The 19,456-nt window shown below is 44.7% G+C and overlaps 2 protein-coding genes across 8 annotated transcripts in view; one reads left to right on the top strand and one right to left on the bottom strand.

Moving 5' to 3' along the window:
* The first annotated feature begins 1,999 nt into the window (after positions 1-1,999).
* On the top strand, positions 2,000-4,663 carry LOC110519358 (lipopolysaccharide-induced tumor necrosis factor-alpha factor homolog). Of its 2 annotated transcripts, none has more exons than XM_090194966.1 (4): positions 2,000-2,209; positions 2,404-2,433; positions 2,696-2,828; positions 3,979-4,663. In XM_090194966.1, the coding sequence occupies exons 2-4, from the start codon at positions 2,409-2,411 to the stop codon at positions 4,085-4,087; spliced, it is 267 nt and encodes an 88-aa protein (XP_090051092.1). In that variant the 5' UTR covers positions 2,000-2,209; positions 2,404-2,408; the 3' UTR covers positions 4,088-4,663. The 2 variants fall into 2 exon arrangements, with proteins under 2 accessions (XP_090051092.1, XP_036798198.1); XM_036942303.2 differs by having other exon boundaries at positions 2,044-2,209; positions 2,381-2,433.
* Positions 4,664-4,776: 113 nt separating this feature from the next.
* The window catches only part of mslnb (mesothelin b), a 133,706-nt gene continuing 119,026 nt past the window's right edge, over positions 4,777-19,456 (bottom strand). For all 6 annotated transcript variants that reach the window (XM_090194767.1, XM_090194771.1, XM_090194770.1 and 3 more), the window contains 12 exons: positions 19,007-19,092; positions 17,639-17,768; positions 15,223-15,413; positions 13,861-13,951; positions 13,389-13,524; positions 12,947-13,137; positions 11,425-11,586; positions 11,198-11,334; positions 9,094-9,227; positions 6,922-7,016; positions 6,574-6,808; positions 4,777-6,436 (listed from right to left, as the gene is read on the bottom strand). In XM_090194767.1, the coding sequence (XP_090050893.1) occupies positions 6,348-6,436; positions 6,574-6,808; positions 6,922-7,016; positions 9,094-9,227; positions 11,198-11,334; positions 11,425-11,586; positions 12,947-13,137; positions 13,389-13,524; positions 13,861-13,951; positions 15,223-15,413; positions 17,639-17,768; positions 19,007-19,092 (1,677 nt within the window). In that variant the 3' untranslated portion in view covers positions 4,777-6,347. The remainder of the gene's footprint in view (positions 6,437-6,573; positions 6,809-6,921; positions 7,017-9,093; positions 9,228-11,197; positions 11,335-11,424; positions 11,587-12,946; positions 13,138-13,388; positions 13,525-13,860; positions 13,952-15,222; positions 15,414-17,638; positions 17,769-19,006; positions 19,093-19,456) is intronic.

The raw sequence follows: 19,456 nt of genomic DNA, 5'->3' as shown, positions 1-19,456 counted from the left end.
CACACTGAGTAACGATAACTTGGTTCTATACACAATAAGGAACGATAACTTGGCTCTATACACAATGAGTAACGATAACTTGGTTCTATACACAGTAAGGAACGATAACTTGGCTCTATACACAATGAGTAACGATAACTTGGTTCTATACACAATGAGTAATGATAACTTGGTTCTATACACAATAAGGAACGATAACTTGGCTCTATACACACCGAGTAACGATAACCTGGCTCTATACACAATGAGTAACGATAACTTGGCTCTATACACAATGAGTAATGATAACTTGGTTCTATACACAATAAGGAACGATAACCTGGCTCTATACACAATGAGTAATGATAACTTGGTTCTATACACAATAAGGAACGATAACTTGGCTCTATACACAATGAGTAATGATAACTTGGCTCTATACACAATGAGTAATGATAACTTGGTTCTATACACAATAAGGAACGATAACTTGGCTCTATACACAATGAGTAATGATAACTTGGTTCTATACACAATAAGGAACGATAACTTGGCTCTATACACAATGAGTAATGATACCTTGGCTCTATACACAATAAGGAACGATAACTTGGCTCTATACACAATGAGTAATGATAACTTGGTTCTATACACAATAAGGAACGATAACTTGGCTCTATACACAATGAGTAATGATAACTTGGCTCTATACACAATAAGGAACGATAACTTGGCTCTATACACAATGAGTAATGATAACTTGGCTCTATACACAATGAGTAATGATAACTTGGCTCTATACACAATAAGGAACGATAACTTGGCTCTATACACACTGAGTAACGATAACTTGGCTCTATACACAATGACTAACGATAACTTGGCTCTATACACAATGAGTAACGATAACTTGGCTCTATACACACTGAGTAACCATAACTTGGCTCTATACACACTGAGTAACCATAACTTGGCTCTATACACACTGAGTAACGATAACTTGGCTCTATACACACTGAGTAATGATAACTTGGCTCTATACACACTGAGTAATGATAACTTGGCTCTATACACCATGAGGAACGATAACTTGGCTCTATACACCATGAGGAACGATAACTTGGCTCTATACACAATGAGGAACGATAACTTGGCTCTATACAGACTGAGTAACGATAACTTGGCTCTATACACACTGAGTAACGATAACTTGGATAGCAGTAAATGCTGTTTGGTAGGAGACAGGGTACAGTAGATAACAGGATAGGCTGTTTGGTAGGAGACAGGACAGTAGATAACAGTATAGGCTGTTTGGTAGGAGACAGGACAGTAGATAGCAGGGTAGGCTGTTTGGTAGGAAACAGGACAGGCTGTGTGGTAGGAGACAGGACAGTAGATAGCAGGATAGGCTGTTTGGTAGGAGACGGGCAGGGGACAGTAGATAGCAGGGTAGGCTGTTTGGTAGGAGACAGGACAGTAGATAACAGTATAGGCTGTTTGGTAGGAGACAGGACAGTAGATAGCAGGGTAGGCTGTTTGGTAGGAAACAGGACAGGCTGTGTGGTAGGAGACAGGGTACAGTAGATAACAGGATAGGCTGTTTGGTAGGAGACAGGAAAGTAGATAACAGGACAGGCTGTTTGGTAGGAGACAGGACAGTAGATAACAGGATAGGCTGTTTGGTAGGAGACAGGACAGTAGATAGCAGGGTAGGCTGTTTGGTAGGAGACAGGACAGTAGATAGCAGGGTAGGCTGTTTGGTAGGAGACAGGACAGTAGATAGCAGGGTAGGCTGTTTGGTAGGAGACAGGACAGTAGATAACAGGATATGCTGTTTGGTAGGAGACAGGACAGTAGATAACAGGATAGGCTGTTTGGTAGGAGACAGGACAGTAGATAACAGGGTAGGCTGTTTGGTAGGAGACAGGACAGTAGATAACAGTATAGGCTGTTTGGTGGGAGACAGGACAGTAGATAACAGGGTAGACTGTTTGGTAGGATACAGGACAGTAGATAACAGGGTAGGCTGTTTGGTAGGAGACAGGACAGTAGATAACAGTATAGGCTGTTTGGTAGGAGACAGGACAGTAGATAACAGGACAGGCTGTTTGGTAGGATGGGCGGATCCGGCTACTGACTCCGTTCACCCTCCTGTGTTACTGAGTAGTAGAACAGTAACAGACTCCTTTTGGACCAGCAGAGCAGTAAGACTCTCCCTTACAGCAGATCTGTAAGTACTTTATAAGAGATGTGTGTCTGTTATTGGAAAAGTAATTATGAAAAATGTAAGCTTATCAAAAAATAAGACTATTATTTGTAGTTTGAATGTGTTCTCTATGGTTAACACTCTTTGTTGAGTTCCATTGGTGTATTGTACGTCTTTCTGTGTGTTCTCTGTTAGTCCTCAACTCTCTTTCCTCTCAGGGAGGATGGCCAACGTCCAGGTGCCTGTTGGTATGTCCTACTGTACTTTGGGTTGAGTGAAACTCTTGTTAACTATAAAGGAAGTTAAACAGCCGTGTGTTTTCAGTGGACAGATGGTTGGAAGAAAGTAAATAATGAATGGATGGATGAATGAATGAATTTAATGGATGAACTGATAAATGAATGAAGCCATGCTTTGAGGTACTGTAGGAATGAATGAATTAACACGTTAATGCATTAGAGAATGAGCTAATACTCCCCCCCCCCCCCCCCCCCCCTCCCCCTCCTCCAGTGGCCATCGGTGCGTTTGGGGACAGTCCTGTCCAGATGACCTGTCCTACCTGTCACCAGACCGTGGTCACTAAGGTTGACTTCTCCTCTGGTGTCCTCACCTACCTCTTCTGTGGAGGACTCTTCTTCTGTGGGTACGTACAAGAGAGAGTGTGTGTGTGTGGTGAAAGCCAATCCTACTGTTTGTCAGTGGGTTCAGGTCAGACACCACAGACTGAAATGACTTGCATCCATCAACGTTGAGATTTTGTACACATCATTTAATAAAAGCCCATTTCATAAAGACTGTTACAAACTGGACTATATTTCGTAACTTACTTTGACGAGGTTGTGATTGGGTGTAAATTAGGCTTTGGTCGTCTAAATGGTCGTCTAATTGGTCGTCTAATTTCAGTGTACTTGTCTTTTTTAACTGCCATTTCCTGGAAGTCAGACTCTTTCCCCACAAACCAAGCTAATTTCTCTCAGCTTCAGAGTCCTCTTCCTTCACCACATGTTGTGAGGTTATGCTTCAACGTTTTCTCCAGACTTGGCCCCAGAGGGAATTGTTGGTCAATTGTTTATTCTAGATAACATTTTATTTTTGGGAAAAATGCACCAAAAAATGCATTTTTACCTACGACTTTGGTATTTTACAGATAGAAAGATTAAGTATTTATCCACAATTCTAGTGTTTAATTGCCATATTGTCATTACTTCGCCACTATGGCCTATTTATTGCCTTTAACTCCCTTATCTCACCTCATTTGCACACACTGTACATAGACTTTTGTTCTACTGTATTATTGACTGTATGTTTTGTTTACTCCATGTGTAACTTATACTGTATTATTGACTGTATGTTTTGTTTACTCCATGTGTAACTCTGTGTTGTTGTATTTGTCCCACTGCTTTGCTTTATCTTGGCCAGGTCGCAGTTGTAAATGAGAACTTGTTCTCAACTAGCCTACCTGGTTAAATAAAGGTGTTCTCAACTAGCCTACCTGGTTAAATAAAGGTGTTCTCAACTAGCCTACCTGGTTAAATAAAGATGAAATAAAATAAATGTAAAAAATCCGTGTTTTAACAAAATGAAACCAAAATGTTTTAGCTGACTTCATTCAGGTTGAAATGCATTTGTGCAAATATGCATATACTATATTTAATGAGATATTTGAATGTTTGAATTTTTATACAAAATGTATTTAATTGGTAAATGATTGTGATTAAGAGAAATAAAATCCCTTTTAGGCCTTAAGATGCATCTCCATACAATGTTTGACCGTTGTTGTTCCTCCTCCTCAGGTTTGTTCTGGGTTGCTGTCTCATCCCGTTCTGTTTCGACAGGCTCAAAGACGCCAAGCACACGTGTCCCTCCTGCAAGACCATCCTGGGGGTTTATAAGCGCTTATAAGCCCATAATAACCAGCAGGAGACTCCCATGTCTTTTGGGAAGCTAGCTACAACATTGTGTCTTGTCTTCTGAGACAAGTTGCTCTTCCAACACAGTCTGTTGTTTCTCTCAGCTTCCACACAGTAGAACTGCACAGCAGGCTACCACGTGTTTGAAAGACCAATTAGTTTAACTCAATAGAACAATTTAACTGTCACAGAATGTTGTCATTGACAGTGTTCCGTCCCATCCAGGCCCTGTCCCTTGCTATCTAGTTACCGGTTGCCTTGGCAACGGCAAAAATGTACGACTTAAATTAGATTTAACTCAATAGAACAATTTAATTGTCATTGACAGTGTTCCATCCCGCCCTGTCCCTTGCTATGCAGTTCACCGCTGCCTTGGCAACGGTAAAATATGTGTGCCATAGAAATAGACAACATAGAATGTGAGTATTCATGGTTGTTGTATGATCTGTAAGTTATATTACTATAATTTCTCAATGCAGCACTGTGAGTCTTTCTGATTGAGTACTGTACTGGTTTGTTAGGAATAAACTGAGCCCTGAAAAATACAATCATTTCACAACCGCTAAAATGTTTTGTTAATTTGTAGAACAAATATTTTTTTTTAATTATCAGCTGTTAGTTCATAGGCTGTTTATTTCTTTATAAATACAATTTAAAAAATGGGGGGGGGGGGGGGGGGGATTGTGTAATAATATAAATGTTTATTAATTAAATCATACATTCAACATCTGCTATTTAGTATCATCAAATGACAGCATTGAGAAGACAGTCAACAGTTTGAGCTGACATGAACAAAAACACAGTGGCATTCTAATGACAGAATCATTCTGCACTAGAGGAATTGGTTGTCATGACATTGAACAGGGTTTTGGCTCGGTGGATAAGTGTTGGAGATACTAACCCTGAGAAAACAAATGGCTGTCCCAGAAAGACGACATCACCAACATAAGACTTCTTTGTCATCTAATGAAATACTTTCATATTTTCACCCGAAGGCAAAGACAAAATGGCTCTATTCAATCCACATCGTGGAAGTTCATCGTTCCAGCATCATTTCAATTGAAAGGCAATGTTCCCGTAGCATAGACTGCATTCATGGTAAATGCTGCAGATCTTGGCTCAATAGGAAATTACCTTTCAGCTACACAGACTGAATAGAGCCCTACAAATTCTTCTTTAAACAACGTTCCAGCCACCAAGACAGAACAGACTTCATTCCAACCACCAAGACAGAACAGACTTCATTCCAACCACCAAGACAGAACAGACTTCATTCCAACCACCAAGACAGAACAGACTTCATTCCAACCACCAAGACAGAACAGACTTCATTCCAACCACCAAGACAGAACAGACTTCATTCCAACCACCAAGACAGAACAGACTTCATTCCAACCACCAAGACAGAACAGACTTCATTCCAACCACCAAGACAGAACAGACTTCATTCCAACCACCAAGACAGAACAGACTTCATTCCAACCACCAAGACAGAACAGACTTCATTCCAACCACCAAGACAGAACAGACTTCATTCCAACCACCAAGACAGAACAGACTTCATTCCAACCACCAAGACAGAACAGACTTCATTCCAACCACCAAGACAGAACAGACTTCATTCCAACCACCAAGACAGAACAGACTTCATTCCAACCACCAAGACAGAACAGACTTCATTCCAACCACCAAGACAGAACAGACTTCATTCCAACCACCAAGACAGAACAGACTTCATTCCAACCACCAAGACAGAACAGACTTCATTCCAACCACCAAGACAGAACAGACTTCATTCCAACCACCAAGACAGAACAGACTTCATTCCAACCACCAAGACAGAACAGACTTCATTCCAACCACCAAGACAGAACAGACTTCATTCCAACCACCAAGACAGAACAGACTTCATTCCAACCACCAAGACAGAACAGACTTCATTCCAACCACCAAGACAGAACAACATACAAAGTGAACACACTTAAATCAAAATGCAGAACTTGTCAGAGCAGAAACATTGACGTGACTAAAGTGCTAGATTGTTTTATAGTCTTTTGATAGTATATATCCTTGTATTCAGTGATATTTACAATATCTAAGGCGCTACCTGACTCTAAATTTATACATTTTTGTTTCCTGTTTGAGAACTTTACATTGTGTTTTTCCCTGTCTGAGCCGAATGCGACTCGATGCTATGGAGTCGGTTAACTCTCTCACTCTGAAATATAAAATCTCTGAAATCAGTGTTTAAATCAGTGTAGAATGTACAGGACAGCGACGGCCAGAGTGGCGAGGAGAAGGTGGAGGCCGAACGTTGGTCTGTTGATCGCTCCGCCGCTCGCTACACAGAAACAAAACATACATTATAACTTTGTTCACTGAACCTCGAATCATAAATCTCTCTCTCTCGGAGCTCACAGAGAAATGAAAGAGAACCGACTGATCTTTCATAGATAAAAATGAACGGTTATGTTGTACCTGTAGTAGTAGCAGCAGCTCCTCCAGTTACCCCTGCACTGGTAGGAAGAAAGATGGTTCCCACGCCAACCGTGCTGGGGTCAGCCTTGCCTCCCTTCAGACCCAGCCCCAGATAGTCCAGGTCGGCCTGGAAACGGGTGCTGATCCAGGTCCGGACCATGCTCTGGTTCTCATAGCTCTTCAGCTCTGGCAGGTTAGAACCCAGCAGACCTTTGACCTGGCTCACACCCAGAGTCTGAAGGTGGAGGGGTTAGGGGGATAACGACAGACAGACAGACGGGTATGTATGTAGGTAGGTAGGTAGGTAGGTAGGTAGGTAGGTAGGTAGAAACGCACACACATACACACCTGTATAACAGTAGGGTCCAGGCTGATGAAAGTGTCCATGTCCATACTGATGTTAGAGGTGGACAGACGCTGGACGTAGGCTGAGTCAGCACCACCTAGTGAACAGACAGAGAGTAGGCTGAGTCAGCACCACCTAGTGGACAGACAGAGAGTAGGCTGAGTCAGCACCACCTAGTGGACAGACAGAGAGTAGACTGAGTCAGCACCACCTAGTGGACAGACAGAGAGTAGACTGAGTCAGCACCACCTAGTGGACAGACAGAGTAGGCTGAGTCAGCACCACCTAGTGGACAGACAGAGTAGGCTGAGTCAGCACCACCTAGTGGACAGACAGAGTAGGCTGAGTCAGCACCACCTAGTGAACAGACAGAGAGTAGGCTGAGTCAGCACCACCTAGTGGTCAGACAGAGAGTAGGCTGAGTCAGCACCACCTAGTGGACAGACAGAGAGTAGGCTGAGTCAGCACCCCCTAGTGAACAGACAGAGTAGGCTGAGTCAGCACCACCTAGTGGTCAGACAGAGTAGGCTGAGTCAGCACCACCTAGTGGACAGACAGAGAGTAGGCTGAGTCAGCACCACCTAGTGGTCAGACAGAGTAGACTGAGTAAGCACCACCTAGTGGTCAGACAGAGAGTAGAATGAGTAAGCACCACCTAGTGGTCAGACAGAGTAGACTGAGTCAGCACCACCTAGTGGTCAGACAGAGTAGACTGAGTAAGCACCACCTAGTGGTCAGACAGAGTAGGCTGAGTCAGCACCACCTAGTGGACAGACAGAGTAGACTGAATCAGCACCACCTAGTGGACAGACAGAGTAGGCTGAGTCAGCACCACCTAGTGGACAGACAGAGTAGACTGAATCAGCACCACCTAGTGGACAGACAGAGTAGACTGAATCAGCACCCCCTAGTGGACAGACAGAGTAGACTGAATCAGCACCACCTAGTGGACAGACAGAGTAGACTGAATCAGCACCCCCTAGTGGACAGACAGAGTAGACTGAGTCAGCACCACCTAGTGGTCAGACAGAGTAGACTCGTATCTAAACTTCCGACTTCAACTGTATGTATGTTATGTATGTATGTATGGTGTGTTAGCTGGTAGGAGGTATCTATGTATGGCTGTGTTAGCTGGTAGGAGGTATCTATGTATGGCTGTGTTAGCTGGTAGGAGGTACCTATGTATGGCTGTGTTAGCTGGTAGGAGGTACCTATGTATGGCTGTGTTAGCTGGTAGGAGGTACCTATGTATGGCTGTGTTAGCTGGTAGGAGGTACCTATGTATGGCTGTGTTAGCTGGTAGGAGGTGCCTATGTATGGCTGTGTTAGCTGGTAGGAGGTACCTATGTATGGCTGTGTTAGCTGGTAGGAGGTACCTATGTATGGCTGTGTTAGCTGGTAGGAGGTACCTATGTATGGCTGTGTTAGCTGGTAGGAGGTGCCTATGTATGGCTGTGTTAGCTGGTAGGAGGTACCTATGTATGGCTGTGTTAGCTGGTAGGAGGTACCTATGTATGGCTGTGTTAGCTGGTAGGAGGTACCTATGTATGGCTGTGTTAGCTGGTAGGAGGTACCTATGTATGGCTGTGTTAGCTGGTAGGAGGTACCTATGTATGGCTGTGTTAGCTGGTAGGAGGTACCTATGTATTGCTGTGTTAGCTGGTAGGAGGGAGAGGTACCTATGTATGGCTGTGTTAGCTGGTAGGAGGTATCTATGTATGGCTGTGTTAGCTGGTAGGAGGTACCTATGTATGGCTGTGTTAGCTGGTAGGAGGTACCTATGTATGGCTGTGTTAGCTGGTAGGAGGTACCTATGTATGGCTGTGTTAGCTGGTAGGAGGTACCTATGTATGGCTGTGTTAGCTGGTAGGAGGTGCCTATGTATGGCTGTGTTAGCTGGTAGGAGGTACCTATGTATGGCTGTGTTAGCTTGTAGGAGGTACCTATGTATGGCTGTGTTAGCTGGTAGGAGGTATCTATGTATGGCTGTGTTAGCTGGTAGGAGGTACCTATGTATGGCTGTGTTAGCTGGTAGGAGGTACCTATGTATGGCTGTGTTAGCTGGTAGGAGGTACCTATGTATGGCTGTGTTAGCTGGTAGGAGGTACCTATGTATGGCTGTGTTAGCTGGTAGGAGGTACCTATGTATGGCTGTGTTAACTGGTAGGAGGTACCTATGTATGGCTGTGTTAGCTGGTAGGAGGTAGCAGAGATAGTACTGCGGCTCTGGAAGGCTCCTTCAGCGATGATGAACAGCGTTCTCTTCTTCATTATGTTGCAGTTGGTCACCGTCAGGGCATTGGCCTTACTGCAACACGGTGAAACAGATATCAACCGTCTTACCGTCTGGCATCACACGTCTTACTGTCTGGCATCACACGTCTTACTGTCTGACATCACACGTCAACACAACCGTCTTACTGTCTGACATCACACGTCAACACAACCGTCTGACATCACACGTCAACACAACCGTCTTATTGTCTGACATCACACGTCAACACAACCGTCTTATTGTCTGACATCACACGTCAACACAACCGTCTTATTGTCTGACATCACACGTCAACACAACCGTCTGACATCACACGTCAACACAACCGTCTGACATCACACGTCAACACAACCGTCTGACATCACACGTCAACACAACCGTCTGACATCACACGTCAACACAACCGTCTGACATCACACACCAACACAACCGTCTGACATCACACGTCAACACAACCGTCTGACATCACACGTCAACACAACCGTCTTACTGTCTGACATCACACGTCAACACAACCGTCTTACTGTCTGACATCACACGTCAACACAACCGTCTTACTGTCTGACATCACACGTCAACACAACCGTCTGATTGTCTGACATCACACGTCAACACAACCGTCTTATTGTCTGACATCACACGTCAACACAACCGTCTTATTGTCTGACATCACACGTCAACACAACCGTCTGACATCACACACCAACACAACCATCTTACATCACACGTCAACACAACCGTCTGACATCACACATCAACACAACCGTCTTATTGTCTGACATCACACGTCAACACAACCGTCTTACATCACACGTCAACACAACCGTCTTATTGTCTGACATCACACGTCAACACAACCGTCTGACATCACACACCAACACAACCGTCTGACATCACACGTCAACACAACCGTCTGACATCACACATCAACACAACCGTCTTATTGTCTGACATCACACGTCAACACAACCGTCTTACATCACACGTCAACACAACCGTCTTATTGTCTGACATCACACGTCAACACAACCGTCTGACATCACACACCAACACAACCGTCTGACATCACACGTCAACACAACCGTCTGACATCACACGTCAACACAACCGTCTTATTGTCTTACATCACACATCAACACAACAAGCCTCTGTGGTGTTTCCATGGTAACGGGGGGAGGGGAGGAGCCTCTGTGGTGTTCCCACGGTAACGCGAGGGAGGGGAGGAGCCTCTGTGGTGTTTCCACAGTAACGGGGGGGAGGGGAGGAGCCTCTGTCTCTTCGGTTTGGCTCTCCTCTGTAGTCATGGCCTTCAGGATGGTGGCAAGCTAGTGTTAGCATAGCGGCTAAGTGTTACATGTTTTCCTATGAAAAATGTTGGCCCTGTTACCCACATCTTAATAATAAAGGTAACAGTTATTACTATTACATTACTGTGTTATAGGCTACAGGAGGCTGGTGTCTAGTGAACACAGGTTGGCTCCTCCTCTCGGTCTTACCTCAGGCTACTCTGTGTAATGGTCTACAGGAGGCTGGTGTCTAGTGAACACAGGTTGGGTCCTCCTCAGGAGGCTGGTGTCTAGTGAACACAGGTTGGCTCCTCCTCTCGGTCTTACCTCAGGCTACTCTGTGTAATGGTCTACAGGAGGCTGGTGTCTAGTGAACACAGGTTGGGTCCTCCTCAGGAGGCTGGTGTCTAGTGAACACAGGTTGGGTACTCCTCAGGAGGCTGGTGTCTAGTGAACACAGGTTGGGTCCTCCTCTCGGTCTTACCTCAGGCTACTCTGTGTAATGATCTACAGGAGGCTGGTGTCTAGTGAACACAGGAGGGTCCTCCTCTCGGTCTTACCTCAGGCTACTCTGTGTAATGATCTACAGGAGGCTGGTGTCTAGTGAACACAGGTTGGGTCCTCCTCAGGAGGCTGGTGTCTAGTGAACACAGGTTGGCTCCTCCTCAGGAGGTTGGTGTCTAGTGAACACAGGTTGGCTCCTCCTCTCGGTCTTACCTCAGGCTACTCTGTGTAATGGTCTTCAGGAGGCTGATGTCTAGTGAACACAGGTTGGGTCCTCCGATGGAGTTGAGCTCTGCACTGCCCAGAGTATTTCCTGAGTTCCTCAGGTACTTACTGATGATGGCCTGCGCCTATAGGGGGGACATGAATAGATTGGTAAATGGCCGACTGATTGATTGGTTAATCACTTGACAGACAGACAGACAAATATATCTGGCTACCATGGCAGCATCCCAGTTTCCATTGGAGGAGTCCATCAGAGCTGACAGTGTGTCGATCTTGGTGATGTTCCACATGGTGATGTCAGCGTTAGTGGCAACGCGCGAAGCCGGCCCAAGAACCTGCACCTTCGCTTCTGGGATGGTGGAGTTTGCGGAGTAGGCCTGACGGGGCGGGACACAGGAAACAGGAAACAGGAAGTACAGTCACATAATCTAACAGGAAGATAAAGCTTCATATCACCCATGTCATACTATCTGTACATCCTCTCTGTTAATCAGACATGATGATAATGTAGTTACATCAGCTCAGATGAAATGATAATGTATTTATGTATATCAGGTCAGATGTAATGATAATGTATTTATATCAGGTCATATGTAATGATAATGTATTTACACCAGGTCAGATGTAATAATAATGTATTTATATCAGGTCAGATATAATGATAATGTATGTATTTATATCAGGTCAGATGTAATGATAATGTATTTACATCAGGTCACATGTAATGCTAATGTATATACATCAGGTCAGATATAATGATAATGTATTTACATCAGGTAAGATGTAATGATAATGTATCTACATCAGGTCAGATGTAATGATCATGTATTTACATCAGGACAGATGTAATGATAATGTATTTATTTATATCAGGGCAGATGTAATGATAATGTATTTATATCAGGTCAGATGTAATGATCATGTATTTATATCAGGTCAGATGTAATGATCATGTATTTATATCAGGTCAGATGTAATGATCATGTATTTATATCAGGTCAGATGTAATGATAATGTATTTATATCAGGTCAGATGTAATGATAATGTATTTACATCAGGTCAGATGTATTGAGAATGTATTTATATCAGGTCAGATGTAATGATCATGTATTTATATCAGGTCAGATGTAATGATAATGTATTTACATCAGGTCAGATGTATTGATAATGTATTTATATCAGGTCAGATGCATTGATAATGTATTTATATCAGGTCAGATGCATTGATAATGTATTTATATCAGGTCAGATGCATTGATAATGTATTTACACCAGGTCAGATGCATTGATAATGTATTTATATCAGGTCAGATGCATTGATAATGTATTTATATCAGGTCAGATGTAATGATAATGTATTTACATCAGGTCAGATGTATTGATAATGTATTTATATCAGGTCAGATGTGTGTGTACCGTACATGTGAATCAACATTCTGACTGTGTTGTCTATCCCCAACAGCACCATATCACCAGGTAACATTCTGACTGTGTTGTCTATCACCAACAGCACCACATCACCAGGTAACATTCTGACTGTGTTGTCTATCACCAACAGCACCATATCACCAAGTCACATTCTGACTGTGTTGTCTATCACCAACAGCACCATATCACCAGGTAACATTCTGACTGTGTTGTCTATCACCAACAGCAACATATCACCAGGTAACATTCTGACTGTGTTAATGTACTTGGTGAATAAAGTTGACTCTTTGTCTGAAAGCGTACAGTACCTCTCTGAGTCTCGCCAGGACCACTTCAAGGTATTCCAGTTCGTCCACATTGGCGGTGATGGCGTCCAGGTTGTCAACGACTGTCTTGGCCGTCAGGCAGCAGTTGAACTTGGTCACGGTCTCGTAGTTGAAGGGGAACGTATTCTCACTGATCGTGACCTGAGTGATATTTCCCACTGTGCATTCACTCGCTAGGACAGGGAGGAGAGTACTGTTATTCACTCACTATGGACAGAGAGGAGAGTACTGTTATTCACTCACTATAGACAGACAGACAGACAGACAGACAGACAGACAGACAAGACAGACAGACAAGCCAGACAGACAGACAGACAGACAGACAGACAGACAAGACAGACAGACAGTTATTCCCTTTTCAGCAGGAGGAGGGAGGAGAGAGACAGACAGACAGTAATGATATATTAGTGCAGGGTGGACACACCTATGGAGCGTTTGGACTGTGATTGGTCGATGATGGACTGTCTGATAGCCGTCTTCATCCTCCTCTTCTTCTGTCTGGACGTTCCATTCTTCCTCAACACCTTCAGGAATGACTGTAGGAACTGGCCTTTTACTTTCTGGAGAACAACACAACACAGCCTGTAAACACACACACACACACACAAACACACACACGCACACGCACACGCACGCACACACACACACACACACACAAACACACACACCTACACACACACACACACACACACACACACACACCTACACACACCTACACACACCTACACACACCTACACACACCTACACACAACACACACACACACACACACACACACAGACAGCATGCGCGCACACACACAGCATGCACGCACACACACACACACACACACACACAGACAGCATGCGCGCACACACACAGCATGCACGCACACAGCCAGATGTCGTGGTTTGTGACCTTAGAGAAGTTCTTGTAGAAGGAGGATGTCAGGTAGAGAGGTAGAACGCCCAGGTTGTCCAGGGTCTCTCTGGTCCAGGTAGCTGGGAGTCTGGAGAAACACACAGTACAGACTCAACTATACTGTTGACAGGAAACTCACTCACACAGTACAGACTCAACTATACTGTTGACAGGAAACTCTCACAGTACAGACTCAACTATACCGTTGACAGGAAACTCTCACAGTACAGACTCAACTATACTGTTGACAGGAAACTCACACAGTACAAACTCAACTATACTGTTGACAGGAAACAAGTACATCAGTGTATCTGACATATAATGTTTACATTTTAGGGCCCAATCCTAACTTCAGCTACAGTTTCAGCCCAATCAGTCAATTTCTTCCCAGTTAGTCAGTTTCAGCCCAGTTGGTCAGTTTCAGCCCAATCAGTCAGTCAGTTTCAGCCCAGTCAGTTTCAGATCAGTCAGTCAGTTTCAGCCCAGTCAGTTTCAGGCCAGTCAGTCAGTCAGTTTCAGCCCAGTCAGTCAGTCAGTCAGTCAGTCAGTCAGTTTCAGCCCAGTCAGTCAGTTTCAGCCAGTCAGTTTCAGCCCAGTCAGTCAGTCAGTCAGCCAGTTTCAGCCCAGTCAGTCAGTTAGTTTCAGCCCAGTCAGTCAGTCAGTCAGTTTCAGCCCAGTCAGTCAGTTTCAGCCCAGTCAGTCAGTCAGTCAGTTTCTGCCCAGTCAGTCAATAAGTTTCTGCCCAGTCAGTCAGTCAGTCAGTTTCAGCCCAGTCAGTCAGTCAGTTTCAGCCCAGTCAGTCAATCAGTCAGTCAGTTTCAGCCCAGTCAGTCAGTCAGTTTCAGCCCAGTCAGTTTCAGCCCAGTCAGTCAGTTAGTTTCAGCCCAGTCAGTCAGTCAGTCAGTCAGTTTCATCCCAGTCAGCCCAGTCAGTCAGCCAGTTTCAGCCCAGTCAGTCAGTCAGTCAGTCAGTTTCAGCCTAGTCAGTCAGTCAGTCAGTTTCAGCCCAGTCAGTCAGTCAGTCAGTTTCTGCCCAGTCAGTCAGTCAGTTTCTGCCCAGTCAGTCAGTCAGTCAGTCAGTTTCAGCCCAGTCAGTCAGTCAGTCAGTTTCAGCCCAGTCAGTCAGTCAGTCAGTTTCTGCCCAGTCAGTCAGTCAGTTTCTGCCCAGTCAATCAGTCAGTCAGTTTCAGCCCAGTCAGTTTCAGCCCAGTCAGTCAGTCAGTTTCAGCCCAGTCAGTCAGTCAGTTTCTACCCAGTCAGTCAGTCCGTTAGTTTCAGCCTAGTCAATCAGTCAGTTTCAGACCAGTCAGTCAGTCAGTCAGATGCGTTTGTTTAATTCCATGTTTCCATGTGGACTTACCCGTACTGTGTTTTCCCAGACGTCAGCAGCGTTTCTATGGCAGCCACCTGTTCGTCGGTGAGGTCATTACAGTTTTGTAGTTTCTGCAGGATGAGCTGGTCAGAGTTCTGGATGTAGGAACCGTCCAGAACACACACCATGTTACCTAGGACCTGCAGGTTGTCACTGCTCAGAACCGTGCCGCTGATACCCTGCAGGGACAGATGGACACAACACAGCACTGACATCACGACTTCCAATCAGATCGCATCAAATGCAAGCTCATATCATGAGCATTTCTATATTGCCATTCTATATTGTCATTCTATTTTGCCATTCTATATTGCCATTCTATATTGCCATTACATATTGTCATTCTATATTGCCATTCTATATTGTCGTTCTAAACTCAGCAAAAAATTGTATGTATCTTTTTCAGGACCCTGTCTTTCAAAGATCATTCGTAAAAATCCAAATAACTTCACAGATCTTCATTGTAAAGAGTTTTAACACTGTTTCCCATGCTTGTTCAATGACCCATAAACAATTAATGAACATGCACCTGTGGAACGGTTGTTAAGACACCAACAGCTTGCAGACGGTAGGCAATTAAGGTCACAGTTATGAAAACTTAGGACACTAAAGAGGCCTTTCTACTGAATCTGGAAACACCAAAAGAAAGATGTCCAGGGTCCCTGCTCATCTGTGTGAACGTGTCTTAGGCATGCTGCAAGGAGGCATGAGGACTGCAGATGTGACCAGGGCAATAAATTGCAATGTCCGTACTGTGAGACGCCTAAGACAGCGCTACAGGGAGACAGAATTGACAGCTGATCGTCCTCGCAGTGGCAGACCACGTGTAACAACACCTGCACAGGATCGGTACATCCGAACATCACACCTGCTGGACAGATACAGGATGGCAACAACAACTGCCCGAGTTACACCAGGAACACACAATTTCTCCATCAGTGCTCAGACTGTCCGTAACAGGCTGAGAGAGGCTGGACTGAGGGCTTGTAGGCCTGTTGTAAAGGCAGGTCCTCACCAGACATCACCGGCAACAACGTCGCCTATGGACACACACCCACCGTCGCTGGACCAGACAGGACTGGCAAAAAGAGCTCTTCACTGACGAGTCACGGTTTTGTCTCCCCCCAGGGTTAACCAGGCTCGTTCAGATGCTACTGTTGCTACCCCCCCCCCCCCCCCAGGGTTAACCAGGCTCGTTCAGATGCTACTGTTGCTATTCCCCCCCCCCCAGGGTTAACCAGGCTCCTTCAGATGCTACTGTTGCTATTCCCCCCCCCCCCCAGGGTTAACCAGGCTCCTTCAGATGCTACTGTTGCTATCCCCCCCCCCCCCCCCCCCAGGGTTAACCAGGCTCCTTCAGATGCTACTGTTGCTATCCCCCCCCCCCCCCCAGGGTTAACCAGGCTCCTTCAGATGCTACTGTTGCTATTCCCCCCCCCCCCCAGGGTTAACCAGGCTCCTTCAGATGCTACTGTTGCTACCCCCCCCCCCCCCCCCCAGGGTTAACCAGGCTCCTTCAGATGCTACTGTTGCTATCCCCCCCCCCCCCCCCCCAGGGTTAACCAGGCTCCTTCAGATGCTACTGTTGCTATCCCCCCCCCCCCCCCCCCAGGGTTAACCAGGCTCCTTCAGATGCTACTGTTGCTATCCCCCCCCCCCCCCCCCAGGGTTAACCAGGCTCCTTCAGATGCTACTGTTGCTATCCCCCCCCCCCCCCCCCAGGGTTAACCAGGCTCCTTCAGATGCTACTGTTGCTATTCCCCCCCCCCCCCAGGGTTAACCAGGCTCCTTCAGATGCTACTGTTGCTATTCCCCCCCCCCCCCAGGGTTAACCAGGCTCCTTCAGATGCTACTGTTGCTATCCCCCCCCCCCCAGGGTTAACCAGGCTCCTTCAGATGCTACTGTTGCTATCCCCCCCCCCCCCCCAGGGTTAACCAGGCTCGTTCAGATGCTACTGTTGCTATCCCTCCCCCCAGGGTTAACCAGGCTCCTTCAGATGCTACTGTTGCTATCCCCCCCCCCCCCCCCCCCCCCCCCCAGGGTTAACCAGGCTCCTTCAGATGCTACTGTTGCTATCCCCCCCCCCCCCCCAGGGTTAACCAGACTCTTTCAGATGCTACTGTTGCTATCCCCCCCCCCCCCCCCCCAGGGTTAACCAGGCTCCTTCAGATGCTACTGTTGCTATCCCCCCCCCCCCCCCCCCCCCCAGGGTGAGACCAGGTTCATTCCAGAGCTTCAATCTTCCTTTACTGCATTGCAGTAAAGCAATGGATGGAGGATGTAGATTTATAGTGTACTACTGAGACCAGAGACCGATAGGCCCGGTCAAAAGTAGTGTACTATTAAGGGAATAGTGGTGTCATTTGGACCACATCTATGTTGTGTGACAGTGTGGTGACTCACCAGGCAGGTCTTGACATTGTTAACCAGGGCTGTGCGTTTGAAGCTGAGCGCGTCGGAGAACACGGAGAAGTCCGCGTCTCCCAGCTCACTGAAGTAGTCCTTACAGGTGTCCCGAGGAACCTTACTGTAGCTGCAGACATCCAATACAATATAACACATTTATATTCATACAATATAAATAAACAAATATTCATCAGTAACTTCATTAACCTGTTTCATTCATCACTAACGGGACGGCAGGGTAGCCTAGTGGTTAGAGCGTTGGACTAGTAACCGGAAGGTCAGCAAGTTCAAATCCCCGAGCTGACAAGGTACATACATATCTGTCGTTCTGCCCCTGAACAGCCAGTTAACCCACTGTTCCTAGGCCGTCATTGAAAATAAGAATTTGTTCTTAACTGACTTGCCTAGTTAAATAAAGGTAAACAATTTTAAAAAATAAACCAGTTTCATTCATCCTGTAACTTAATAAACCTGTTTCATTCATCAGTAACTTAATAAACCAGTTCATCAGTAACTTAATAAACCAGTTTCATTCATCAGTAACTTAAATAAACCAGTTTCATTCATCAGTAACGTAATAAACCAGTTTCATTCATCAGTAACTTAATAAACCAGTTTCATTCATCAGTATCTTAATAAACCAGTTTCATTCATCAGTATCTTAATAAACCAGTTTCATTCATCAGTAACTTAATAAACCAGTTTCATTCATCAGTAACTTAATAAACCAGTTTCATTCATCAGTAACTTAATAAACCAGTTTCATTCATCAGTAACTTAATAAACCAGTTTCATTCATCAGTAACTTAATAAACCAGTTCATCAGTAACTTAATAAACCAGTTTCATTCATCAGTAACTTAATAAACCAGTTCATCAGTAACTTAATAAACCAGTTTCATTCATCAGTATCTTAAATAAACCAGTTTCATTCATCAGTAACGTAATAAACCAGTTTCATTCATCAGTAACTTAATAAACCAGTTTCATTCATCAGTATCTTAATAAACCAGTTTCATTCATCAGTATCTTAATAAACCAGTTTCATTCATCAGTAACTTAATAAACCAGTTTCATTCAACAGTAAACAGACAGAGAGAGATGAACTGTCCAATAGTATTTGCTTTGATTCATTTATTGATTAGTTGATTGGTTGGTTTATTAGTTGATTTATTGGATGGTGGATTGGCTGATTGGTTAATGTGTTTATTGGTTGATTGGTTAATGGATTTTTTGGTTGATTGGTTAATTGATTTATTTGTTGGTTGGTTGATGGTTGATTGATTGGTTGATTGGTTAATGTATTTATTGGTTGATTGGTTGATTGATTGATTGGTTGATTGAATGTGTGACATGCGGTACTCACTCGTAGTAAAGCAGCATGTCAGGAGGGTACAGGTTGTAGCTGGTGACATTTGACTCTTCCTTGATGTAGTTGTACATGCAGGTCAACTGTGGGTCACACAAACATATAATAATACTATTATTTTGATTATTTATCAAATTAATAATCCCTTTGCATGCTGACTTCTCAAACAACTGTTGGAATCCAACAATTACCGACCTCAGCAACAACAACAGCTGGTATTAAGCTTGGTGATGAGAGGCTGACCAGAGTCTCTTTGAGTACGACAACAACAATGACAACAACAACAGCTGGTATTAAGCTTGGTGATGAGAGGCTGACCAGAGTCTCTTTGAGTACGACAACAACAATGACAACAACAACAACAACAGCTGGTATTAAGCTTGGTGATGAGAGGCTGACCTGAGTCTCTTTGAGTACGACAACAACAACAATAACCACAGTGAAAAC

The sequence above is a fragment of the Oncorhynchus mykiss genome, chromosome 13 (assembly GCF_057628025.1).
Source record: "Oncorhynchus mykiss isolate SJ-2025 chromosome 13, ASM5762802v1, whole genome shotgun sequence".
NCBI lineage: Eukaryota > Metazoa > Chordata > Actinopteri > Salmoniformes > Salmonidae > Oncorhynchus > Oncorhynchus mykiss.
The sequence above is the reverse complement of the archived record's forward strand: the minus strand, read 5'-3'. Positions and strand labels throughout refer to the sequence as shown.

Coding starts and splice junctions, on each gene's coding strand:
- LOC110519358 (XM_090194966.1), top strand. CDS start 2,409: ATGGCCAACGTCCAGGTGCCTGTTG. Junction 2,434..2,695: donor CAACGTCCAGGTGCCTGTTG/GTATGTCCTACT, acceptor CCCCTCCTCCAG/TGGCCATCGGTGCGTTTGGG. Junction 2,829..3,978: donor GGAGGACTCTTCTTCTGTGG/GTACGTACAAGA, acceptor CCTCCTCCTCAG/GTTTGTTCTGGGTTGCTGTC.